This window comes from Ctenopharyngodon idella, chromosome 17 (assembly GCF_019924925.1).
Source record: "Ctenopharyngodon idella isolate HZGC_01 chromosome 17, HZGC01, whole genome shotgun sequence".
NCBI classification, from domain to species: Eukaryota; Metazoa; Chordata; class Actinopteri; order Cypriniformes; family Xenocyprididae; genus Ctenopharyngodon; species Ctenopharyngodon idella.
In genome coordinates, this window is record NC_067236.1 from 12,375,757 (window position 1) to 12,403,077 (window position 27,321).

The 27,321-nt window shown below is 36.4% G+C and overlaps 2 protein-coding genes across 7 annotated transcripts in view; both read left to right on the forward strand.

Moving 5' to 3' along the window:
- Positions 1–23: 23 nt before the first annotated feature.
- nipal3 (NIPA like domain containing 3) lies at positions 24–6,941 on the forward strand. Its single transcript, XM_051869321.1, has 11 exons — positions 24–255; positions 1,852–1,920; positions 2,138–2,309; positions 2,698–2,757; positions 3,052–3,197; positions 3,486–3,582; positions 3,680–3,815; positions 3,909–3,997; positions 4,116–4,179; positions 5,326–5,420; positions 5,623–6,941. Exons 1-11 carry the CDS (start codon positions 184–186, stop codon positions 5,802–5,804), a joined length of 1,182 nt encoding a protein of 393 aa, XP_051725281.1. The 5' UTR covers positions 24–183; the 3' UTR covers positions 5,805–6,941.
- A 601-nt stretch (positions 6,942–7,542) lies between these two features.
- rcan3 (regulator of calcineurin 3) overlaps positions 7,543–27,321 on the forward strand; it is a 33,729-nt gene continuing 13,950 nt past the window's right edge. The window contains exons 1-2 of one of the 6 annotated variants that reach the window (XM_051869335.1): positions 7,543–7,704; positions 19,401–19,498. In XM_051869335.1, the coding sequence (XP_051725295.1) occupies positions 7,656–7,704; positions 19,401–19,498 (147 nt within the window). In that variant the 5' untranslated portion in view covers positions 7,543–7,655. Of the gene's footprint in view, positions 7,705–9,274; positions 9,477–19,204; positions 19,499–27,321 lie in introns of those variants that run through there. The other 5 variants (XM_051869334.1, XM_051869338.1, XM_051869336.1 and 2 more) reach the window with 5 other exon arrangements.

Consider the following 27,321-nt stretch of genomic DNA (forward strand, 5'->3'; position numbering starts at 1 on the left):
GTCACACAGAACTTGCGTACAACGTCAAGTCACTTGACAGGTGTACCCGGAAGAAACGGCATTTCGAAAATGGCGTTCCACGTAAACAGCAACCCAAACAGAGGAAAGTAGAACTGACTTTCGTCTAAGTCACGACTGGACCGAGCTGCGAGACGGGCTCGGTGATGCGTATATAACGGAAGAATGTCATCTGAAGTAAGGATGAGCAGCGTGAGGATGGCACGAGAGGACAGTGTGACGGAAGACTCTTACACCGTGAGTCTATGCTTCAATGTTTGCAATAACAATAAAACTAGAAATACAAAACGAAACTACATGTTTACAAAAGCTGATCTTGAAATCTCGATTATGTTGTACTAAACTGACTGTTAGGCTAATACTGATATAGCCTAATGCCATATATATACGACTAGATTACGTATAAGGGAAAAATTATCTGGTTTTTGTAGGTCTCAAAATAAGGTAAGATGAACAACAACAAAACTTGACATATTACTCCGTGTCATTTTTTTATTTAACAAAAATAAAGCCAAAATGGAGAACCCATGTGTGACAAACTAAGTACGCCCTATGATTTAATTGCTTGTAGGACCACCTTTAGCAGCAATAACTTGGAAGTAATCATTTTCTATGACTTTATCACTCTCTCACACCATGTGGAGGAATTTTTGGCAGCTATCGGTGACGTGAAGGCCAAGTATTGTAACCCATATTCTAAATTTGTCCTTTGCATTTAACCCATCCAAGTTAGTGCACACACATTAGGTGCAGTGAGTAGTGAACACACACACCCAGAGCAGTGCTGTGGCCCCAGGGAGAGACTGGGGGTATTGAGGGTGGAAGAGAGCGCAGTTCATTCACTCCCCTACCTTCATTTTCCTGCCTGTGTTGAGAATTGAACCTGCAGATATAGTCCAGCTATGAGTAACACATCTAGCCAAAATAACTTTGAATTTGGTTACATGTTGTTTTTGCCAAAATAACTTGCAAGATGTATGATATTCCATCATGTATGCAAATTCAACAGTGATTACAAAGTGTCTGGTTTCATTTGGTCTTTTAAATTTTTGTTTTAGCCTAGATGTCAGGGCTGTGTTTGAACGGCTATTAGACGTCTTTTAAATGCAAAATTGCTTGCTGGGAGGTTTGTGGGCATCTGTTTATGCACAGCTCACTTAAAATCCCAATCAGGTTTTCAATCAGGTTGAGGTCTGGACTTTGACAGGGCCATTGCAACACCTTGTTTCTTTTCTTTTCTTTTTCAGCCATTCTGCTGTAGATTTGCTTGTGTATTTTTTGCAGTTCCTCTGTGCACGGTCTGAATTTGCAGAGACGTCCACGCCTGGGAAGATTGGCAACTGTCTTGAATGCTTTCCACTTGTGAATAATCTTTCTTATTGTAGAATGATGGACTTCAAATTGTTTAGAAATGGCCTTGTAACCCTTCCTAGATTGATGGGCAGCAAATTGCTTTTCTAAGACCATTGCTGATGTCTGTCCACCTTTGTTAACACACACCTGAAGGCTCCAGACCAGCAAACTGCCAAAACTTCTGCTTTTATAGAATTGGCCACGCTTGCCGATGATCAATTAATCAATGGTATTTGTTTAGCAGTGCCTGACTGCTACTTAGTCTCTTAATTCCTATGGAAGCAGTAAGTGTGTACTTAGTTTGTCGCACATGGCTTCTTCATTTTGGCTAGTTTTTGTTAAATAAAATGTTGTTCACCTGAGGTATTATTTACCTAATTTTAAGACCAGATAATTTTGTATCATACAATATTTTACCATACAATATATATAAATATATAGTACGATTTAACAGGACTTAACTTTGTGATTTATACACAGGAAAACCTCATTGGTACATTGTTAGCTATCTTTGGGAACCTGTTAGTCAGCATCGCAGTTAGCATTCAGGTAAGTGTGTATTTGCAGCCTACATTTATAATTACATTGTGATTCAGGGTCAGGGTGTGTTCAGGTTACGCCCTGTGAAAGTCATCTGCTATTATTTGCTTTTTTTTTCAACATCTTGTTTTATAACCCAGCTGTTGTTTGGTACAGTATCTAAAAGAGTGGGTTTAAAAAGGTGTAATAGACAAACACACATAATGACTGGTGTTTTCTCTTGCAGAAACAAAGTCATGTGACATTGGCGGGAAATAAAGACCCGAGGCAATACTACTACACTAAGACCTGGTGGTCTGGCCTGGTGCTGATGGTTCTGGGGGAGGGCGCCCTGTTTGTGTCTTACGCATTTGCTCCGCTCTCTCTCATAGCTCCACTTAATGCTGTGTCTGTCATAAGTAGGTATTATTACTGTTATGTTGCATTCACTTCCATATTTTATGCTGTTTTCCTATATTTGATGTAATTAAAATGTTTGTTACAGTACTTCTTGTCTGATGTTATTTTCCATAAATATTTAATTTAGTGTAATATAGCTCTGGAGGAGTGTTATTTTAGTATCATTAAGATAATATTTTATATTAGTTATATTATAAGTATCATTTTATTAATATTTTGAATATTTTCATTTCATTTATTTTTGTAATTTTGTTTTCATTTTGTTTAAAATAATTAAACGTTTATTTTAATTCAAGTAACAACTGTTTTTTATGGTTTTAGTTTTAGTTAACTATAATAACCCTGCTCTGAAGATTACAAGTGGTTTCTGTTTTTTGCTCTTCACAGCGAGCTCCATCTTAGGTTTCCTGTTTTTGCGGGAAAAGTGGAAGGCACAGGAATTCTTGAGTGAGTTCTGCTCATCTTTCTCACTAAATATATATAAATAAACTAAATACTGATAAATTGTGTTGATTGCATTTAGTTGCATAATGCTGGCTTTGATGTGCCAGCTGAATTTCTTCCAGCTATGTTTTCAGCTATGTATTTCTTCCAGCTATGTTTCGAGGCCATGCGTTGCTAAGCAACAAGTAACTACTTATTAAATTGTATTATTAATGCAAAAAATGAAATGTAGTCCCTATGCAGTGTAATTGTTCAGACATTTCAGAAATGATTTCTCACATTCTCTTGTGTTTGTAGAGCGCTACATCTTGACTTTCCTGGGCTGTGTCTTGACGGCGGGCGGCACGTACCTCTTTGTGACGTTTGGGCCGAACTCCCATGAAAAGCTGAATGCGGAGAACATAGTAAAACATGTTATTGGCTGGCCCGTCCTCTTATACTTGGTAATACACACCCTTATCTTTTAGAAAGTTATGTGATTATTTAATTAGAATAATATTTGAGTGTTTTTTCCTATTTAAGTGCTTTTTCTACAGTGAAATATTAACCTTTTTTTTTTGTAGTTCACATTTACAGTGTTGTATATTTATAATAGTCTTGATTTACAGTGCACATTTCTATTAATAAACAGGTTTAAGTGGAAAGAGAGGTTTTGTTGATGAGTGAAAACACCTGCAAGGGCTTTTTCAAGTGTTGATGATTTGCACTGAATGCGGTTTGTGTTTTTCCAGCTTCTGGGGATCATCACATTCTGTCTAGTGCTGTATTTCTACAAACGTCGGAATGCAAACTACATTGTCTTGATTTTGCTACTGGTGGCACTACTTGGTAGGACAATAACATAACATCTGTTGTTTGGAGAGTCCATTGTGTCCATGAAACATAAATATACCAATGACCAAAATAATGGAGCTTTGCCCCTTAGGTTCGGTGACTGTAATCACAGTGAAGGCGGTTTCGGGGATGATTGTGCTTAGCATCTTGGGTCCTCTACAGCTGTCGTATCCCATATTCTACGTCATGCTTGTCTGCATGGTGGCCTCTGTCGTCTTTCAAGCATCGTAAGTTGTGGTGTTTGTTGTGTGGATGTTCTGTTGTGAGTCAGTGATCTTGGAGTGGCAAATGTTTTTATATGACTTGACTTTCTTTATCAGATTTTTAGCACAGGCATCTCATCTGTATGATTCCTGTCTAATTGCCTGTGTGAATTACATTTTCTCCACAACATTTGCAATTGTGTCAGGTAGGTCTCACACATTTCTTTCTCAGTCGGTTTAGATGACAAGTTTATCTTCATTTCAGCACAGTGTTAGTGGTCTCATTCTCATTCCCACTCTGTTTCTCTGTTTGTTCTGAAACAGGAGCCATATTTTATCAGGAGTTTAACCATGAAGATGTTCTGCACATATGCATGTTTCTGTTGGGGTAGGTTTTATTATGCATTCTAAGTACACACACTACCGTTCAAACATTTGGGGTCAGTAAGATATTTTTTTTTTTTTTTTTTTGAAAGAAGTCTCTACTGCTTATCAAGGCTGCATTTATTTGATAAAAAATACAGTAAAACAGTATTTTTTTTAAAAATATTTAGGGCACAATGATTTCTGTGATGTGGAAAACACGGACAGAATCAAGGAATCCAGTCATAAAAACGTAATTTACTGTATAATGTGGAATGTCATGGAACTTTTTTATCAATTTTTTTGTTTAAAAAATTTGTTTCATCAAATTTTTAATGAATAAATAAAAAGTAGGTCAGTACACTTAAATCAAATCACAATATAGACTTGTCTGTGAATATTAAACCACAAAAAGACTATTTAAATATGAATCCTGCATGTTCTGCGTGTGTCTGAGTCCAAAAAAATTAAATGAAGGGAAAAAAAACTGAATTTGGGAAATAATAAAACTGATTTCCTGGCCCCAAATGTTGTGAAATATTTTTACAATTTAAAATGTTTTTTATTTTAATATACGTTAAAATGTAATTTCTTATTATCAGTGTTGAAAACAGTTGTACTGCTTAATATTTTTGTGGAGACTGTGAAAATTATTTTTTTAAGGATACGCTTTATGAATAGATATTTCAAAAGAACAGCATTTATTTGAAATTGATTTTTTTGGTAACAATTATAAATATCTTTACTGTCACTTTCGATCAATTTAATGCGTCCTCGCTTAATTTCTTAAAAAAATAAATAAATAAATTCTTACCCCAAACATTTGAACTAGTGTGTATGCCATTCACAGAATTGCTGAATTTAATAATTCCAGAAAAAAACTTTTTTTTAAGAGGAATTGAATGTGTTAATACAGTAACTACAAAAAATGAAATATTTACATTAAATATTTATATTAATTGACAGCCCTAAATTTTACATTCAGTATCTCATTCATCAAGGTGGAAAATACTCAGTATAGTACTATGTGATACACTATAACACATCTGTGTCAGGAAGAAAACTGTCTGGCCATGAAATTCCACACGTTTGTTTTCTCAGCAGTAGCAGTGACTAACAGACTATCTGGGGTTTGTTCAAATGTGTCTTTGTTCTTTGTAATTTTCTGAAGATGCTCTATGTGCTTTCTTGGAGTGTTCCTGATCACTAAAAGCAAGAGGAAGGTCAAAGCCTTTGAGCCATATGTTACTATGGACATGGCAAAAGGTATGTATACTTTTTTTTTTATGACCTTTTTTATTAAGATTTGGAAAGGAAGCTGGTGGGAAGATTTGCTTGGAATCTGGCTCAAGATAAAAAAGACCAGCTGATGTCATTTCTTATTTAGAGATTGCTGATTTATAATTTTTATCATCAAGCCAAACAACCAATCATCGTATTAGATTAAACACTGCATGTGTCAACACAGGTATTCCAACCATTCACAACAAAGGCTGGGCTGTGCAGCCTGACTATAACGGCTCGTTTTCCTACGGAGCACTGCAGAACAATGACAGTGTGGGTCCTGTAACACTCCCAGTGAACCAAGAGCTGTCAGCCTCTCCCAGTCCTGTTAGCCCGTACCAATCATCAGAGCTGAAGAAAGACTGAACGGAAATGTGCCTGAAGTGCTATTAAGACTGATTTCAGAATACAGTTCTAGAATATTGGACCATTCTAGAACTTCTGTTTTCTCTCATCTCATCCTAAGCCAGGAAAGCAAGCTAGACCACATGCTAGAATTCAAATAAGGACTTTCATTAGTGGTGTTGATTTTATCTTGAGAAATATTGGCATGTTATCTTTGTATGATACTCATATCTGTAATCATGCTTTAAATGTGCTGACTGACATTCTGATCACTCCCGGTCTCTTATCAAAGCTCATATTACTAACCTAAATATACCTCATAAGATGTTTTGGATTCTACTACTGCTTTGTACCAGCGGTACTGCAGCTGGTCCAGCTTTATTAGCCAAAGACTAATGTAGATTGCACAATTCCCAGCTATATACAAATATATGTTTGCTACTGGCTTAATATCCTGTATGCACCAGCTCATACGTGTCTCATTTTCCATTTTCGGGCCTAAAGCTGTGCGGTGCCTATTATTTATTCCCTGTGCCTGTCCGAAGCATACAAAATAGACTTTCTGTACAAATCTGCATGTTTATAGGTAATACATTGAATATCAGAACACTGTTGGTGTTTGCAATGTACTGTACAGATGCATTCTGTAAAACTTTAAGAAACACTGGTGGATATTTTGTCATAAATACCATTGCTTAGTGCTTTTATGTGGTAAAATATGTTATTGTTGTTTTGGTTGTGTGGCTCTTTTTTAACATTTAACACAAGTAATCATTAATGCTGTATTGATTAAACCATTGGCTGACTTTTTATTGAACAATAATGGGAAATCTGACTGTCACATAAGCCACATCAATACACTGAGTTATGTTTAAGTGCAATTACTACTGTGTTGAGATCATGTAAATTTAATGTTCATTTTTTTTTTTTTTTTAACCTAATGTTTATACTCTTACAACCATTCCACAATGACAATCATAATGTCTTTAACCACAATAAAGAAAAAAGACCAATCTTCAGTCAGCATACAAATCCTGTTGAACCAATAATCTGCAGCTTTTTAAGACTGCTTGTTCATTTATCTGTATTTAACACTGGAGTATATATGTGGTTTATTGCGGTTTTACATAACTAATGTATTAAAACATTGAATCTCAATTATATTGTTGTGGACTGCTGTATAATAGGGAAATCAACTGGAAGGTTAGGGTTAGTATCTTAAGGACTGACAAATTTGAATTTGTAAAACTACCTTTGTGTAAGTTTATTTCACTGATAATTGTTGTCCATGTATCGAGACCATACCCGTTTCGAGGAACCATATGAGTATGATATATAACTGACACTTTAAGTATGCCTGATGCTGCTCAGTGCAGGTCAAGATTTACAACAGGCTGTCAGGTTAATTAGTCTCGACAGTTGCTGAAAACACTTCCTCATATTGTACACATATTGTAATGGCCATTTTGACAGTATTTATCCGTTATTGATATACTGCTGCTATATGCAGGTCAATGCACTACACAGGACAGTTGTTTTTAATTACATGCGTTTAATATAAGTTAATTCATGAGGTAAAAAATTAAAATGTGTCAAATTCGTAATGAATTCTGATGTCATACACCAAACGGCGCCCATTTAAGGGTTGAGTCCTCTGTCACACGTCATGAATTCCGTCTCTCAATCTTCGTATACTCGAATCCCATTGGCTGATCATGAGATAAACCTGAATGTCATTGGTCATTCTTCACTGTCACTCGTCGTTTTGATAGCATACGATGAATTTACTGTTTATGTTGAAAAGACGTATTTCTAATTGAGATTTAGCAATATTATTGCATTCATGTTTATGTGCTTCAGATCTTAAAGTGGATGGCCTTTCGATCAGACATCGATACTGAATCAGCTGCAAAGATAACCGGTAAGTGATCTATAAAACTTACAGTATCATCATGCCATTAGATTTGTCTCTGATGTAGGTACTCTGCGATTTTGTTTTGAAATTTACATCAAATGAAAGTGGCAGAATTAATAGTATAACACCGACGTTGAACTCTTTATGACATTTGTGTTGTCAGTGCTATCTTGATAGTTTAATGCTAATCGGTTTGTTATGAAATGTAGTGCTGCAGCGATGTTTTTCTCCGAAAAATCTGTGAATTATGTGTATACTTCTTTTTATCGCCATGAATATACAACCAGCAACACGCATGTTTGCATTATCTCCAGGTTAGCGAACACCTACTTTATAATATTATAGAGACACGCGTATAATAAGATTACACCCTTATTATATACAATGAAGTCGTGAAAGGGGCACAAGATGGCGCTATAACATGGGTGTATAACCTCCTGAGACCCATAGAAAAAAAAAATTGTACATTGCGGGGTTTTTTTTTTTTTTTACATCATTTGGAGCATAAGAAACAAATAGCGAGAAAAAAAAAAGATTTTATGATATATCCTATCTAGAGGACAAGAGGTCTCAGTTAATAAGAAAAAGGAAAACAAGGCTCAAAAACTAAAACAGGGTTGTAAAGATTTCGACAGCTCCAGGAAACTTCCACGTAAACCAAACTATGCACAAAGATTTGTACAAAGAGTCTCAATTAGGGTATGAAAGATTGAATGATTTGTTATGCTGTTTTGCTTAACACAATGTGTGTAAACATGGCCAAAGATGGGGTTTCCCATTATATACAATGTATCTATTCATTGTTCTTAATGAAAAAGAAGTAGCTATAATAATGAGAGTAAAAGATGGCAACATTTTCATAATATCTAATTTTTCATAAAATCTAATTTTTCATAAAAATTTTGATATTTAATTTCTTTTCTATTCACTTATAAAGTCTCCCTAAAATGCCTGATAAGCCCTGGTGTCTTCTACAGTGGTCATGTACGAAAATTATGCATGTCTCATAACAGAAAGTCATATTCTGCTTTAAAACCCCACTAAAGTTACCTTGAGATGTTCATTTATGACAAACAATTCGAAAAGTAGTCAGATTGAAATGATAATTACATAATGTTATCACATATATAGTGCTGAATTTAGTCATTCAGTCAATGTTAATCATATTTAAAGACCAAGGAGAGGGAGTTGTCATGGCTAAACCTCCAAACATTTGGTATCTCTGAAAAGCCCTGAAACTTTAAAAACTGTAAATTATATGGTCTCAAAAAAATTTGCTGAAATATAATGTCTTCTACAGAGGAAAAAACTCCATTGCTGGGTCTCAGGAGGATGAAAGTTCAAGCTTGTTCAGTTTTCAAGACATAGCCTACAGAAAACATTGCAAGTGTATTGATGAAGAAACTGGCTAACTCACAGATTACCATTTCAAGTCATGAAATATAGCGCACGAAGACTGCTTTTTCTATTTTTTTCGAACTGTTTTAAAAAGCAAACTAGTTTGTATATCCTTGAATGCCTCAACATGTCAACTGAATTGTGCCATTTGTGCTAACGCCCTCTCCTGGTGGGGCAGGGGAATGATGCGTGAGGGTGGGAAATTGTGGAGCAACAGCTCCGAGGGTCACAGCAGTGATCCCGAAGAGGATGAAGAAGAAGAGATGGCGTTTGGAGAAACTGAAGAAGACTCTGAAGAGATGATGGACTTGAGTGATCTACCCACAGCTCTGTTTGCCTGCAGTGTGCATGAGGCCGTGTTTGAGGAGGACAGGCAGAGGGTGAGAACAAATTAAACAAAAAATCTTTCTCTTCCCATTTTAATAGTTTATGAGCTGAATTTTTCAACTATCTAAAAGTTTATTTTGGGATAGTTCACCCCAAAATGAACTTTGAAATGAATTTTGTCATCATTTAGTCATCTGAAAGATTGGACAAAAACAGTTGAAACATTCTTCTACACAGAAGAAAGTAATTTATACAGGTTTGGAACAACACTTATTTTTTGTGTGCGAACTATTCCTTTAATGGTCTATGTGAGCTTGGGATGAGGCATTGTTGGAATAAAAGGCTTTCTGTTCCACACAACACAGTCCTTCCTCAGGCTTTGAGTGCTTGCAAGATCTTTTTATCTTTTTCAGAAAACTCTAGTTTTCCAAATCGGGCATGTTCAAAGCTAATGGAGGTCTTGTGAGCAGTACATTTTAACCTACATTCAGAAGCCAGCACTTTAGGCCCCGAGGACAACATCTCATGTTCACACTGCGTTGCCTCTGAATTCATGGAATATTTTTGCTGCTCGTTGAAGCTGTAACCTCTTACCTGAGGAATGGCAGGGACTGAGAAGAGCTTTTACTTCTTCTGTGGTAGAGGAGATAAGTGGAGATGTGATTTCTCAGAAGAGAGGGAGAAAGAGAAACAGAGTCACTCAGGTCACTGGCTGAAAGCGTACCTTACTCTACTGAAAACCTCTTGTGCTTCTCTGAAAACATTAAACCCAAATCCGTTTTTCAAGTGTTGGGAGCACAAATGGACATCTTGTTTTTGTGAATACAATAAGCAGTAGAACTAAAACTATTAAGCTATTTTTTTCCCCCCTGAGTTCCATTTATAATGTTAGTCGAGGGTTTTTTTCCGGTATAGCCGATTAGCCCCTTCCTTCAATAACTGCCTCTTTGCAAATCTTCTGCATTACATTGTGACATGTTCAGGGACAGTTTGTGCTGTGCAAGATGTGAAGGTCAGACTGAAATGTTCGGGGGACTTGTTTTCTGACATAGAAAAAGATTTGGTTGACCTTTCCACATTTTACTCTTATCATTAGTTCTTCTAGGGTTCAAAAATAATAATATTTTTCTCCCTTCCTCCTGCTCTATTCAAGACCAGTAGTTTACTTGCCCAGCCTGCATTTTGTGCAGTGATAGTTAATTATTTCAGGTTTCTGACATCAGAAATCCAGGAATTATCTAACAATGTTTGGCTCCCAGAACATTCTGGAAATATTTTTATTATTTAAACTGCTTAATATTTTGTTTGTGGAAACCTTAATACATTTTTTCAGGATTCTTTGATGAACAGAAAGCTTAATAGAACATCATTTATTTGAAATAGAAATCTTTTGTAACATTATAACCTCTGTCATTTGAACCATGTTGGTTCAACAATCTAGTGCTGCCTTCAAACCATGTCGTAATTACCGCAAATAAAGCTCTGTGTGCTTCCGAATTGCTCTTGCTGTACTTTGATGTACCCTTTAACCCTTTAGACTGCAGTGGTCAGGTGGTACAGCAGCCACATGGTACAAGTCGTAGCTCTCAGAAAATTGCGAGTGTACACGTTGTAATTACAAGTTCTACAAGCACGTGAAGGCTTTTTACAGCTTTTTACAGTTTTCAATTATTATGGTACTTACGACATGGCGTGAAGTGAACGCACCGTAGGACTGTCGTTAAAGATGTCACGCGCAGGTGGAGGAGTAATAACTTCTGCTAATTAATCTGAGATCTCTGTGATGCTGCTGTAACAAACATGGCACCCAATGACTACTTTAATGTTTTTGTTTTCTGTCATTTTGCTTTATTTGCATATTGGTTCCCTCATATGTCATACGCACGTGCACACTCTCCAAATATGGCGCTAATTGTTGACATGCTGAAATATATAGATTAAAATGTATTGTGGCGGGAGGAGCAAACGACAGACACAGTGTTCAGGGAGATAAAGTGTCCAAATAAACAGGGGCTCTGGTGTCCTAGCTGTGCTGGGGTTTGTGAGGGAACCTGGCGAAGGGTGGCGCTGATAATAAGGGAGAGGCAGCCGTTCCGTCACAGTATATAAATAGAATGCACTGAATGTTAGGTTGCTTTTTGTGCCCAAGAGCACAATCTATTTAATTCCACATGTCATTTAAGACAAGAAACAAGAAACTATGCTTCTAACCTTTTTAACAAGAAACTATGCTTCTAACCACAGCTCGAGAGCTGTAGTTCCAACCATGTAAGTTTGCAATGCTGTTTGCAAACTTTGGTTTCGGGAATCGCCAAATCGTTGAACTAAGTTGGTAACTACGGAACTTGTGACCATAGTTGGCCAACGATGCTTTTGAGAAACGCACCCCTGAGCAAACAGAAAGCTGAGAGGCTGCTCACTGCAGAGCCATGGGTGGAGCACGAAGTCCAGCTTCCCTTCTCTGGACGTCCAGCTCCGTCTCTCTAGATGGGTGGAGCTGGAAGGTCCAGCCACACCCTAACCCTACCCATAACTCTATCCCTCCACCCTTTAGATCCACAGAGGTGGAGCTGGACTAGGCTAAGCTCAACCCATGACGTCCAGAGAGGTGGAGCTGGACTAGGTTAAGCTCAACCCATGACATCCATCAAACTACCATTGGTCCATGGCGATTACATAATAGGTAGGTTTATTTCTGTGTTGCCAAGTCACTCCAACAAGACCCCCCTGCTTTTTAGGATTTGGTTGTCAAAAAATAATCAAATAGGAATCATACACTAACATTCAATAAATGGTCTTCACTGGTTTAAGTCGAGAACTACCGCCATATGTGTTTTGATTTCAAATTCAATTTCTTATGACATGATCGCTTTGCAAGTTCAACAGGCTAGTAATGTTGCTACAGTATACTATGCATTCATGACCTTTTAATGAGTAGCCCACAGCTGAGGCTTGGAGACAGCATTGCCGGGTGTTTGCTATCAATAAGTAAGAGCATGGCTAACATCTCTGTTATTGTGTGTATGTTCTTTATGACTGTGAACATTGGTGTGTTTTGTGTATTTGTGTGTTTGAATAGTATATTTGGGTCATTATCCTGGGGGTAAAAAAGATGGATAAAACAGTGAGGGCTAGAGGTTACCCATAACGCATTTCACTCTGTGACCCTGTGTACTGCCCTGTAGATTGCGCGTGATCTTGTACTAATGAGCGTGGTTATTCAGAGCAGCCATGAATGTACTGCTGTGCCTTTGAGTGACAGTGAAATGGTATTTTGACAATCATTTTGTAACATTAATCTTGAGACATCTATACTAAATCACACTTTTCTCCTGTCAAAACACCACACAGTTGAAGTGAATTTATTGTACTCACCCCGAGGACTCTGTGTGCTTTCTCACTCTGTCTGAAAAACACATAAATGCTCTTTATTTTTTGCTCTTGAGTTACACTGAGTGTGATTTGTGTCCTTTGGCAGAGCCGGGAGCATCTTTGTGGGCAAACAGCTGGCCTTTATTTCTGTTTTAGAAACTAGAGCTCTCACAGACACCCACTCCTTGTTTTTCCCTCACACAGACACACACACACACACACACATGAATACACACTTCATAAGTCTTTCATTTGGTTGTGTCTGGCAGCCTGGCCTTGTTGTTTCATTAAGACTGTTGACCTGCTTTGGTGGCACGTGCCTCGACTCGACTCGCGACCCCCCCTCCCCTCTCTGTTCACTGGGCTGTATCAGGGTCAAAGTCCTCTCTGCCTGCCCCAGCACTGAGACTCTTCAGATGGGAGTCAAAACAGTGGATCTGAGCCATGTATGCTTAAATTCTAGTCTATAAATAGTCCCTTTATAAATTCACCCAAGAGATCAGGCTGTTGGGAATGATGGATTTGATAGAAAATGCATGATATGTAAAGGATAATTTACATTCAGCAGTCATACAACATCACCCTGGCTGGGGTTTATGATTATATATTTCATTATCCTCCTACTTACCAATGCTAAATATATATAAATAATAGAAAAATCATATAAATTATATATACTGCTATTCACAAGATTGGGGTCTACAAGATTTTTAATAGTGCTGAAAGAAGTTTCTTATGCTCACTAAGGCTGCATTTATTTGAGCAAAAATACAGGAAAATCAATAATATTGTGAAATATTGTTATCATTTAAAAGAAGAACTTATATATTTTAATATATTTTAAAATGTAATTTATTCCTGCGATGGCAAAGCTGAATTTTCAGCATCATTACTCCATCTTCAGTGTCACATGATCCTTCAGAAATAATTTTATATATATCTATAATATGCTGATTTGCTTCTCAAGAAACAACTCTTATTATTATTATTAATGTTGAAAACAGTGTACTGCTGGAAACTGTGATACTTTTTTAGGAATCTTTTTCTAGATTTTTTTTCTTTTTTGTAACAAACAAGTAAAATTCTTAACTGTCACTTTTGATCAATTTAATGCATCCTTGCTGAATAAAAGTATTAATTTCTTTATAAAAAAAATGATACTGACCTCAAACCTTTGAATGATAGAGTATACACATTTCATTTGTTTGTACTGGATTGAAAATCTGATATGAAAATTAAAGTCATTATACAAAAATATTTTCCAAACTCAAAGCTTCCTCTTCAGTCAAACAAAAGCATTTATTGAAAGTAAGCTGAATACAAAATTTGTTCTGAACTTCCACATTTTCCCTGACATCATATCCATGATGTCTATCTGGAGTTAGGTCAGGTATCACCAGTCATGATGATATGACCTAAATATCAGATATGATATAATAAAATATGATATGATAGTGGCCAAAATTGATGTCCACCTAGGAAAACTGACATCTCAACCCTTTATTTAAATAGTATTAAAAATTTGTTAAAGACTTTGGCTGTGCCCGAAAGCTTAAAAATGCTGCCTTCAAAAGATATATTCCAAGGTAGGAAGGCATCAAGGTTAACGTTGATCAACGTTTTCCACTTCTGATGTCATTTCTAGCGAGAAATTACTACTGTAGTATTTAAATATTTGTTTAGTTCTCACCAAAGCTTGCTTTGTTTTGCTATAGATCATTAAACTGTTACGTGTTTCACGAGGTACTTTTGTGCACAAAAGCTGCCTATGTTTTCAGACGCAGCATTTGTAAGAATATTGACCTGTAGTTGTAGTTTTCCTTTTTTTGCCAAATAATTTTATCAGATAAATACATTAACCAAGTTTAGTATCATTAAAAACAAATATTCCCATCCGGACATTACTTTTGGCCACTACTGTATGATTTAATGATATAATATGAAAAGTCTTTTGTTGATAAATTTTCCAGAGAAAAAACATCACTTAACAAATAACAAGTGCAATTAACCAAAATCTTGTCTATTTAGCTTTGCCCATTGTGTATTTTGTGTTTGAAATCACACGTCTGTGCTTTTGTTATGCATGTTTCCTGTTTTTCTTGTTCTTCTTATATCATGTAAATAGTTTTACATATTGTTCGGCCTTTGCGCTTCACATTGGATTTTAACAGCATTTTTGTTAATTTAGTACAGTGAACAGTTTTGCTACTGTGTTGGGTCACCAATTGATGTCCAGTGTAAAATCTGGGTCCTGAAGCAAAACCACTTCCTTAAATGACACATCCACACATTATTTATTATTTAATAAGGATCATAGATATACTGCATTGCACATTTTAGTGAGCAGTCCATGGTCCTGCTGCTGACCCGTTGATAAAAAAAGATTTGAGAATATTGTGTTGTTGTTATTCAGGTCAGAATATGGCTCATTTCCATAGGAGACAATTTTGGTGTTGTGTGTAAACAAGTTCGAGAGAGGAAAAACACTGAAACCGCAATAGATCTAACTTGATTGATAGAAACACAATACTATTCTTCTGTTCTTCTACAGTGCACTGAAAATACTGTACAAACTGATCTTGTTGTTGCTGAAATAAAATTATTTTCATTTCAGTTATCTTTTTTTCACTCTATCTCAGCCTGTCTGTCATATTAACTATCTGACTTGCTGTCTCTCCTGCATCCCATATCTGCTGCATCACCTTCTACTCCTCCTAGTGCCTGCACTCTCCTGCACCTGAACTCTCTCTCTCCTCTCCCTCTAAATCTCTCTCTCTCATTCTCCTCTCTGTGATATAAATAGCTTGCCCTAGTTTGTGATAGCTGCAGTGGTGCCAGGGGCTGGTACAGCAACACATGAGCGAGGTAGACTGGCAGTCTTTACACATACACATTTGTAAGTCATGATGGTGCAGTGTCTCTCCAGTGCTGTGTGCATGTGTGTCTGTGTGTGTGTTAAACATTCTGCTAAGCACTGTCTCTTTCACAGATTGTCATCTAGAATCTTCCTTCATACAGGTTTGTACGGCATGTGGATGAGCAAATTATGACAGAATTTTCTTTTTTGTGTGGACTATCCTGTTTTTTTTAAATTTCTTTTAACCCTAAAACACAACAAAACGCAATGTAATTCAAAATATGGGTAATGTGAAAATTCCTTCATATTAACAGAACATTGGGCACTATTTTTAAGGATTTTGTTTAAGGTGATGATACACGGGCAACTTTTTGAGCAATGTTGCCAGGCAGTTTTGCTGAGCGATGTTGCTTGGGCTCTTTCCCATTGAGAATGGGCAACAAATTTCGATCTAAAGTATCCAGATAGAAATTTGTTGCCCATTCTCAATGAGAAAGTACCCAGGCAACATCGCTCGGCAACATTGCTCAAAAAGTTGCCCTGTGTATCATCACCTTTAGAGTAGACAGTCCATTGCAGCTGGGGTTAAGTGTCTTGCTTAAGGTCACTATGATAATAAAACCAGTCTGTCATCTCTGAATATTTCAGTTAATATTACGTATAATTATGTCCCGTAATTGAACCTCCAATTGTTAGGTTACAAATGCTGATAATTTACCACTAAGGTATTGCCATGCCTGTTTTTTTATGTCTTGATCGACATTTTGTTAGGTTGTTTTATTAGCACCGATTATACTTTAACAAAAACTTTCTGGACACTTTTAAATCCTGGACACTGCCAAATTGGTATTTCTGTCAGAGATAATTGACAATTAGCATACAGTATGGATAGGTGGTATGGTTATGCTCTGGGCAAGAACTCAGCCTTGGATCCTTAAAGTCTTAAAAAGTATTAAATTAGATTTTTTAAATTTAAGGCCATAAAAAGTTTTAAAAAGTCTTATTTTTACTTATGAGAGGTCTTAAATTTTAGATGACACTTTGACTTAGACATCTAAATCATTTACCAAATTAAAACTATCTAATTAGCGTAGGGTCAATTTAGGGTGATTGGGACACTTTTTGCCATTGAGATGACTTGGAAAAAGTGTCCCAATCAACCTGAATTCACACTACATATTATTTTTATTATTCTTTCTTTGTGGATTTGCTTGTTCACGTGACAATTCGCAGCATTCATAAATATCCTGACGCATCCAGGCTTTATAATGGCAGTGAACGGGACTAACGAGTTTGAAGCCCAAGAAAGTGCATCCATCCATCATAAACATACTCCACACGGCTCCAGGGGGTTAATAAAGGCCTTCTGAAGCCAAGCGATACATTTGTGTAAGAAAAATATCCATATTTAACAAGTTATAAAGTAAAATATCTAACTTCCACCAGACCACGTTCCATATTCAACTTACGAAGAAAGTGTAATGCCTCTCGCAGTTCAAAACGCTTAAGCTACGTCCTACGCCTTCCGTAGAGTAACTGACGTGACATCAATTACACTTTTCATAAGGTGAATATGGAAGGCGGTCTGGCGGAAGCTATTTTACTTTATAACTTGTTAAATATGGATATTTTTCTTGCACAAATGCATCTCTTCGCTTCAGAAGGTCTTTATCAACCCTCCGGAGCCGTGTGGAGTACGTTAATGATGGATGGATGCACTTTCTTGAGCTTCAAACTCATTGCCCCTGTTCACTGCCATAATAAAGCCTGGATGTGTAAGGATATTTTTTAATATAACCCGATTGTGTTCATCAGAAAGAAGAAAGTCATATAGACCTAGGAAGGCTTGAGGGTGAGTAAATCTTAGGGTAATTTTCATTTTAAAGTGAACTAATCCTTTAAGCCGAACACTCCTAATCACAAGCACAGCTGTCAATCATGACATTGCAGCCCGTTTTATAGCATTAACTAACTAAAACCAAACTTACTGGGAAAACGAACACTTAAACATACATCTGCATGATGAGAACTACCTAAAATGGCAGAAATCATCTTTAGAAAAAAAAAATTTTTGGCTTCACTTTTCAGGACTTGGGCGGCACACTTGGTTAAAATGTATTTGATCTATCAATGAAACATTCATTCAAAAGATTCGTTCAAAAACTCTGGACGAAACAAGTCTTCATTCATTCATTTCAAACAATTTTTTACATTTTGAATTCATTTAGATTAATAAACATTTTTAATAGATTCATTTATAACATTTTAGACTTTTATAAACAGGCTTATAAATTGCCATCAACTTTTTACTAGCATGATAGTTTGCATATGAATTAAGTGTTATTTGTTGAGCCATTTGTTCATTTAACCAATGTTTAATTTGTACTGCTTTGAAATACATGCTGTTAATGAAAACACTGTTGAATCATTTACAGTTAGTGCGAATAAAAACAATATTATATAACTCAACATATTTAACCTACAATACCACAGTAAACATGATGAATTAAGTTGTATGCACATGCCTTACAAAGTATTTTTATGCAAAGTATAAACCTGTATTCAGATTTCAGAAGAATTATTTTGAAATTTTTAATACAAAAAGGTGTCTCATAAATTTTCTGGTGAAAATCTTTTTTCAAGGTGAAAATTCCTCAGTGGACAAGTATTTCACTCGACCTTTACACCACTGCACAGCTGTGGGGGATTTTGTAGAGACAATTTGAGCAACTCTCCCCATCAAACATCAGGCCCTCAAGGAGGTCACCATCCACAATTTAAACAGAATAGATGTGAAAATTTGTCATGAACTTGTACACTCAATCAGTGCAAGGAAGGGTCAGAGCAGTATACATAAAAATTATGGAGGACATAGCCTACTTTACCAGAATATGTTTGTTGAATATAATCAAGGGTGGTCATTTTTGCAACCCTTCATTTAGGCAAAATTGTCCAATTGACTTATTTTACAGATATTGATGACATATTTTTCTCTGTTTTTATTAAGTATATGCATAAATTTCAATTTTTCCATCTTTTTATTGATTGTAATATTGATCATCATTAAGAAACAGAAACATATATTTATGTTCAGAGGGGTGGTACTGATTTATGCTGAGTAGCCTACTATATTAATACTAGATATGTCATATAAAAAGATTTAAAGCTGATTTAAACTTTTCAAAACCCCTCAGCCTTTTGTTTTGATCTTTCTTTAAGGGATTTCAAATGGATGTGTCGACTACCTACATCCTGTTATTTATTTATTGTATTTGTGGTCCTATGGCAGTATCTGAGGTGATTTATATAGAAGGAATTTATGAGGTTTTCTTACCCTTTTTACTACAACTTTAGTTGTCAGCTAGAACTATTTCCCGCACTGTTAGTAAATTAAAGGAGCAGGACTACAATAACTGACGGAATCGTTTGTTGGCAAAACCGAACCGTATGCGGCGTTCTGCATTCGTTTCCTCGAGGAGCGCGTGCACATCAGAATAGAGAATCAAACGAAGGCGATGACGTCAATGTGGCAGCCGAGCGCTCTGATTGGTCAACACAGATGAACCTGAGGAGCCTTCATGCGCTCACAGAGCATCATCTCATTCAGCCGGAGAGTTTTGAGTCAGTACCTCACCAACACACAAAAGACTTTAAGCCTCAGAGAGCCGCACAGATACAAAAGAAAAAGCGAGCGAGAGAGAAAAGGGAGTAAAAGACCTCATTTCTTTATTTATCTGTTTACAAGCAGCAAAAGAGGGAATGCCATCGATAAACATGAAACTGGAGATGTTGACGCTCATCGCCTGCGATGTAGACACTGAGGTGTTTACATCCGACAAAATGCAGGTACTGCAAGTTTATCTATAAAGACATTTAAAAAGAAGAAAATAATAAATGCACGCTGTGTTTAGGAACAGTCTGTCTGCGCGCGAGGAGCGTTCACTGCATGAGCACGGTCTGAGTGACGTTGCACGCCGCCAGTTCATTGTTTCTCATCGCTGGAATTTTTGTCAATGAATCCGCAGTTCACATTAACATTCTGCTGCATGCGCACCGATGGCGTCAATGCTCCGAACGACCTCGCTGCAGAGCAGCTCCAGACGGGCTGCGCCACCCGTTAGTATGGGGTGAAGCAGCCGATGTGCACACTTTAAGTTGCATGCTTAAAGGGATAGTTCACCCATAAATAACAATTCTGTAAGCATTTACTCCCTTTCATGTTGTTTCAAACCCTGTATAACCCCGTTTCTTCTGTGGGGCAGAATAAGTGCCTCAGTCACCATTCACTTACATTGCATGCCCAAAAGACTGTCAGTCTATGACAGTATGCCTCCATTTCCATTTTTTTTTTTTTTTGTGTGTGAACAATACCTTTAAGAAAACTGAGAATTGATTCATACAGTTAATGTACTCAGTACACATGAGTTCTGCTGTAGATGCATGCACATATCCAACTCATCTTTGCCCTTTAGAATGCTGCAGGTATGTCAGGTATTGGACTGCACACCGGTATTGGACTGCGATAATCGATAAAGCTTAGTTTACCTTGTAATTGGTAACGGAACTTTATTTTAAAGGGAATAAAGAGTATTTGCTAGAATTCCTCATTTGGAATTTGTCCAGAAGTAGGGCACCCAGACACATATTTTCATGCATTCCAGCATGAGCCAGTGCAGTTTTCTGCAGTGTGCAACGTTGAAAAGGCATTTTTAGGTCAGGAATCCTAGAGTTCACATCTTCTTGTAGATGCCAAATAGGAAGAGAAAAAAAAATGTTTTTATGTTACACCTTTAAAGCAAAGAAAACAAATACACTTGTTTTTGCATGGAATTGCATGTATTGTGTTTGTGACAATCGCTCAGATGGGTGGCAAAGAAATACTCTGATACTAAAATAAATTGCCAGTAAGAATGTGGTGTCAAAGTCTCAATCTAGTTTATGTGTTTTCCATGTCTGGTCAATGTTTCTGTGCCATAAACTGCAGATAGAGGGGCAGGCAGTCAGACAGACAGGTGTTTCTGTGCGGCTACTGCAGACTGCAGTATAGCTCTGCTTTGCCTGCAGTGTCCTGCCCTGAGCGAGTAACGACAGGAGAGAAAGAAAGACAACTTAAGATTTATGAAATGAGTGTCTGAAAATGTGTGTGTCAGTATGTGTGCATATTGGTTCTAATCCGGGTTTTTGGCTCGGTTTGAGGACACAGGAGATTATAAGATACTGCACGTGGGCTTCAGTGACTGATTACACTGATCTCTGCACAACAGCTTGTTTTTCTTTTTTCTTTTTTTTATCTGCCGCTTAAGGTTTATTCATTTACTCTGCTCTGATTTCCTCACTGGATGGCTATATATATATATATATATATATATATATACACACACACATATATATACAGTCAAACCAAAAATTATTCAGACATTTTTTATATAATTTTACTAGTGGGTGCAGGACACTATAGTGAATTTATGTAAGTGAGGATAGCAAAATAAACTGTTACATATTATACCCAAAAATTCTTCATACAGTGGACTACCAGTAAAATTAATAAAAATTTGGAACCAAAAATTATTCAGACTTTCAGACTTTGACCTGACCATGTTTTGCTTAAGTGTTCTCTGACATAATTAAGAAAATATTTTTCTGACACAGTTTAACTTGTCATATTTTCACACAGATCTTTTCATATTTTATTACATTTTTTTTTAACTATAGTGATATATTATTTTTATATATTTTTTTAAACTATAAACTGTATTAATGAATGAAATTAAATTAAATTAAATGAAATGAAGGTGTCTGAATAAATTTGGATTTGACTGTGTATATATATAATATATACACACACACACACACACACACACGAAGCAATGAGTGTTTGATTGCGTTTTGGATACATTTAGCGTTTGATTCTGAATTAGGATCGATTAGATATAATGGTATGGTTCACACATAAACAGTGAGTCTGTTAACTATCCTTTCATCAACATTTGTCAGACTAGTTAGCGGAGCAACTGGGATCTGAGCGTGCTCACTGGAACAGGTGTGGCCTACAGTGTGTGTGTGTTCAATGGAAAATGATGTACTATGGAAAATATGCAGACATCAGCACATTCAATCTGAAGGTTATGGGCAGGACTCTCGACATTCACGCATAAGCACACACATACACAAACCCCTAAATAGTTAACACATTGAAGGCATGTTTGCTGAGATGATCAACGCATGACTCTAATCAAGTTTGACAGGGTCTGAGTTTTTTGTGTTTGTATTTTACTTCACACTGATTTCCATAAGCAGTAGTGAATGTCTCATCAGACATGATCATTAGGCTCAGTGTGCACAGCAGCTGTCAGATCTATCTGCCGTTCAATGCCCTTTATGTTTTTACTACTTTTAGCTGATCTCAATGTGATTGGATGGTGTTGTATGATGGTCAGTGATCTGTGTATGGTCCCAAGCAGAAGTTAGAAATTCAGAGTTCTGGAGTGACACTTCTACTCCATGTGCCCTTGAGCAAAGCATTTAACCCCAGTGGCTCTCATGAGAGAGTTTTCTTGCAATTAACATGCTGTAAATCCCAAAATAACAGGTAACAAAGGTCAGTCTTTCAGCTGATGAGCCTTTTCATCTTTGAATTAAAAAGTTATTTTAGCTGGAATAATAGGTCCAGTCACAAGCAGCAGATGATATCTGTCTGGTATCTAGAGAGCAGGGCGAGGGCTAATAAATGTGTCAAACATGAAGCTCATTTTTTTTGCCCCATCTATCAATTTATTTAGAAATACATAATTCAGACATACAGTGCATTGAATACACCTCTTCTGTAATAAGCATGTTGTTTATTTCTGAATTAAAATTAATTTTGATATTTTTTAAGGGGGGAGTAAAGTAAAAATGTCAGGGTGATACATCTGTCCTGATTTTATAATGAAGGAAAAAATGCTCTTTAAGGTTGTGTGCTCACTTGTAGTTTCTCTAGGTTCTTTTAGCTGTGATTTGCTCCAAACCTAAAGATACCAAAAAAAAATGCTTTTATGACGTATATTTTGAGACCGAACTTATGAACTGTGTAGTGGGCTAAATGTGCTTTTTGTAGCAAATGTGTATACATATAATTGTATTTTTACCATCGGAGAACACATGTCAGGAGTCAAAACAGCACCAGAAATTCTTCCGTCACGCAAAAACAAAGATCTGCTACAAGGAGACACCGTTTCCGACACCTGTACCAAACTGTAATGGGCAACGTAGCTTCTATGACGAGAAAAAACAGGTTTGCTTGAGCATTCTATCCTTTTTAGGGTTGCATCTTGTGACATCATGTCCTGATTTTGGTTCGTTTAGATGTCTTTGGTCCGTGTTGTGTTCATATTTCAGTTGAACCGCACCAGAGTTCGTTTGGAAGTGGTCTGCTTGTTTGGTGCGCATCAGGGTTTGGATGGCAGTTCCCACTTATTCAAATGAACTGCATTACACTGATGATTTTTTTTATCACAACATTTTTTCTTTTGTCAAATCGATTTAGATAATTAACAGGGTTCAGATGACATAATATTTTGAGTTTCTGTTGATTAAACCAATCGCCTTCATTGTAATAACTCAAATTTTTAATTTCAATGAACTCAAAATTTTAAGGCAACCAGGTTACTTACTTTTTTAAGTTAAACCAACAATTCTTTTTTTACAGTGTAACCTTGCAATCACACTAGAGTTCATTGTAATCAAATCAAACCTGCCAAGTGTGAACACACCCTAAAAACTGAAATTCTATTAAGTGAAAAAAAAAAATATTTTAAGTGAAAAAAAAATTGTTAAAATATTATTAATATTTGAAAAACCTTTGTCCATCAAATGACTGCGGGGGAAAAGCATAAAACAATGTAAATAAGTGTGTGTCAAGGTCAAAAAGTGTTTTAATATATCAGATACTTTGACTTTAAGTATTTATGAATGAATATTAATTGAATTTTAAATTTGTAAAAATAACTTTTTTTTTTTTTTTTAAATAAATTTGAAAATAATGATCACAGTGCATCCAGTTAAATGTATTTATTCAAGGGGAATAAAAAGGAAACACATTTATTCACAATATTTAATCAAAATTCAATTTGAAATAGTACAAACTAAAATCATATACTAGTATTCTCAAATTAGTCATAAAAGTATTTTTAATAGACCCGGCAAGTATCTCAGTCTAGAGTAGATGTTACAACAAACAGCCTGTTAGCTAACAGAGTGACAGGTAAAACTGAAGGTAGCATAGGACTAAAGCATTCCTGGATCAGGTTCTACTCAGGTGGGTAATAGGATCTGAGCTTTGGCAGGTGGAGAGGCTGAAGCCTACAGCCTGAGATAGCCCTACAACAGCTATGCTAGAAGTGTATGTCTCTCTCTCACTCTTTCTCTCTCTCTTCACTCATCTTAGATGGACTGATAGATGGATGAAACAGCAAGATGGATGGAGGAGAGAGGTTAGCTACATCTGTAACCCAAGAGCATAGGCAGAGCTCAGATGTCACTCTGAAAGGTTAAAGGCATTCGTAGGTAATGATGACGTTAGACAAAAGGCTGCTGGCCACCCACTTGTGTCCATTTTCCTGTGGCTCGGGTTACCAGTCGACACAGCCTGCACATTCTAGTCCTCTTAGCACTTCAAACAACCTTCCTGGATTCTCGGTCCCTTTGTGAGAATAAACATCCACTGATGTGACAACTGCAGTAAATTATATAACTTTGTGGTCAGAGAATTAAAGCTTCATTCAGTAAGGTGGCACATAGTATATAGCTGAAACTTGTACCGGGGTCATATATATATAAATATATATATATATATATATATATATATATATATATATATATATCAATGTTGAAAACAGCATTTATCTGAAGACTGGAGTAATGATGCTTAGGGCTAAAACGAGTAGTCGACATTATCGACAACGTCGACAATAAAACATTGTCGACAAATATTTTATTAATATCTCTTATTCCCATGATTAATTATGTGGTGAAATGCTGTGTAATATGCGGTATGACTGTACCGTATCTCTTAAATATCCGTCTAATTTGAACTTGTCGCTTTGCTAGCAGCTGTTCTCTCCGTGGAAGCTTTGCGTTTAAAAAGTTAATAAAATATTTCGACTTAGATCAATATTTCATGTCTAATTATTTACTTAAGTGGCAAGTAGCCATGTAATAAGTGGGATAATGTACATCCAGCCAGTTGTTATCACAGAATAAACCCCTTCAGGCTGATGCAAGACCCCTCCGCTTTGCGTCGGGGTCCGGATCACCCTTTTGGGGTTTATTTTGCAATAACAACCGGCTGGATATACATTATCCCTTACATATATAATATTTAATATTTAGATATTATAATCCTAATACCGATTATTTGCTTAGATTAGGAGATCTGTCCAGTTATATGACTTAATACCATACCAGAGCTGTTGCTTCGTTAGTAGTAATCAAGTAAACAAGCACAAAAAAATAAAATATATATATATATATTTTTTTTTTTCAGTAGGCCTAATAAAAACAAGTACGTGTATCTGTCTGTTCAGTCTCTTCCAGATCTCAGAAATTCCCATAACGGCATGAAATCCTGGGATGAATATCACCGCCTGTCTCTGAGCTCTGGAAAATCCCCCGGGGCTTTTTCACCAGGCCTGTCAATTGGATTTGTTCCCTACCATTGATTCTAGTATAAAAACCACAACAGACCTGAGTGATGGAACCAATTCCACCAGAGCTAATCAGTGTGAGAGCATTTGTTGTTGTTTAACTCTGTGCTGATAAGAGTGAGGGAAAACACAGAGCCCTCTGCATTTACAGCACATGTGATGAATCGCTTCTGCCTCTTACAGAGATTTCCTTTCACAGAAGGTCAGGGATCAGCTTCTTTTGTTCAAAACTGTTTTGTGCCTCGCAAGTTGGCACCTCACGCACAGAACGGCTGCCTGGCTAAATGACTCCTGTGTGACATTATGATAACATTTAGATTTGGTTTTCAGGGTTGGTCCTCCGGTTTCCAGACTCTGTTTTGAACGAAGTGTTGATTTAAGGCTGCAAAAGTTCACTTATTATTCACTGACAGGCCAAACAATGAGAAAATGAATTATGGGGAAACCAGATGTGATATGGTCTTTATGGGGGCATGTAATGAAATTTGTGCGTTTGTCAAGTTTAGTGATTGTGTTTGTGTCTGTATTTAAATTTAGTTGTGATACAGTATTTCTTTGAATCCTGCTCTAGCATGTATTACCCAAGGGCTCTTTGGCAGCTTGTCAGCGTTGTGTAACATCAGCAGGGTAATTAAAAACATCTCCCACTCGTTTAACGGATTAAACTTCTTAATTATTTATGGTTCTGTTCGCAACCCAAAATCATGCCAGTGTCCCAGTGCACCATATGCCCCAGATTCTGGGACATATTCAGTTTTTAATGGCTTTCGGGTAACGAGTGCATGTGTGGAGCTTGTCCTTAAGTCACTTTCTGAAGAGACTGTAGTTTAAGGACAAGAAGATAAGTACATTGAGAAGTGCAGTGTACTAGGATGGACTAGTAATCGAATATTCATGATATATTCACAAAAATTCTGCATTGCTGTTGTGTAGTCTCTTAACTTGTGTGGTATTATCTATATAATGTATTAATCTGTTTCATTAAAATTCCATGTTAAAATTCCAAAATGAGATAAAGACTGTATGTTGTCAAAGGGATAATATCTAATATTTTAAAATGCATAAAATTATGTATACATAATATACACATAACATATACCTCAATATTTACTAATATTCAGTGCTAAAAACATTACTGATATTTAAAGTGCACCTTTTATTCTTTTTCAAATATTACCTTTAATGCAGTGTGTATTATAGCTGTTTGTGAATGTAAAAGGTCTGCAAAGTTTTAAAGATCAAAGTGCACAACAAATAAAGTTATTGTCTCCCACAAGAAAGAACCGATTCTGAACTGCTGAAATGAGCCTCAGTAATTCCATTCTTACTTCTGCAACATTCATATGTAACAATGTAACAAATTTGCATAATGCCAGCCTGTGGTCTTCACTGGCTGCTTGCAAAAAAAACTCTACTTTGACCTGCCTTCAAACACTATAGTTGGTTTGTGTTGTGTACATCGAGAAGATGCTGTTTTCTGTGTTGCAAAGGCAAATTCTCTTTGTATAAACTTCCAAAGGATGAGGATTGCTTCTGAAATCTCAGCGAGGTCAACACGGGATTTCCAAAACGCTTATCTATTAAAGATGGGACAGTACCCAGTTTATTTGGACAAACTTTCTACTCTGAAGTACAACCTGTAAGAATGATTAATTATTGATGTACCGAGTGTCCAAAATACGTAGTTTTGGGTTTTATATTTTGTAAACTTAGTGCAGCTGTATGTCTCCAGCTAACCGGCTAACTCACGTTATTACTGTCTTACTGAAATAGTTTTGCTAATCCACTGTGGCCTACTATTACCTAAAATTGTGTCCATTAATGCAGATTGTCTGTTGTTCTTATACTTTGAGTAATGATAAAGGATGGAACAAGATTTGTTTTACAAACTTTGTTACATCAGTCATCTGATAATGTATTCACTGTTATTGATACAGTTAATGATACAGTTCCCACATGTGCACCTCAATAAATTAGAAATATACA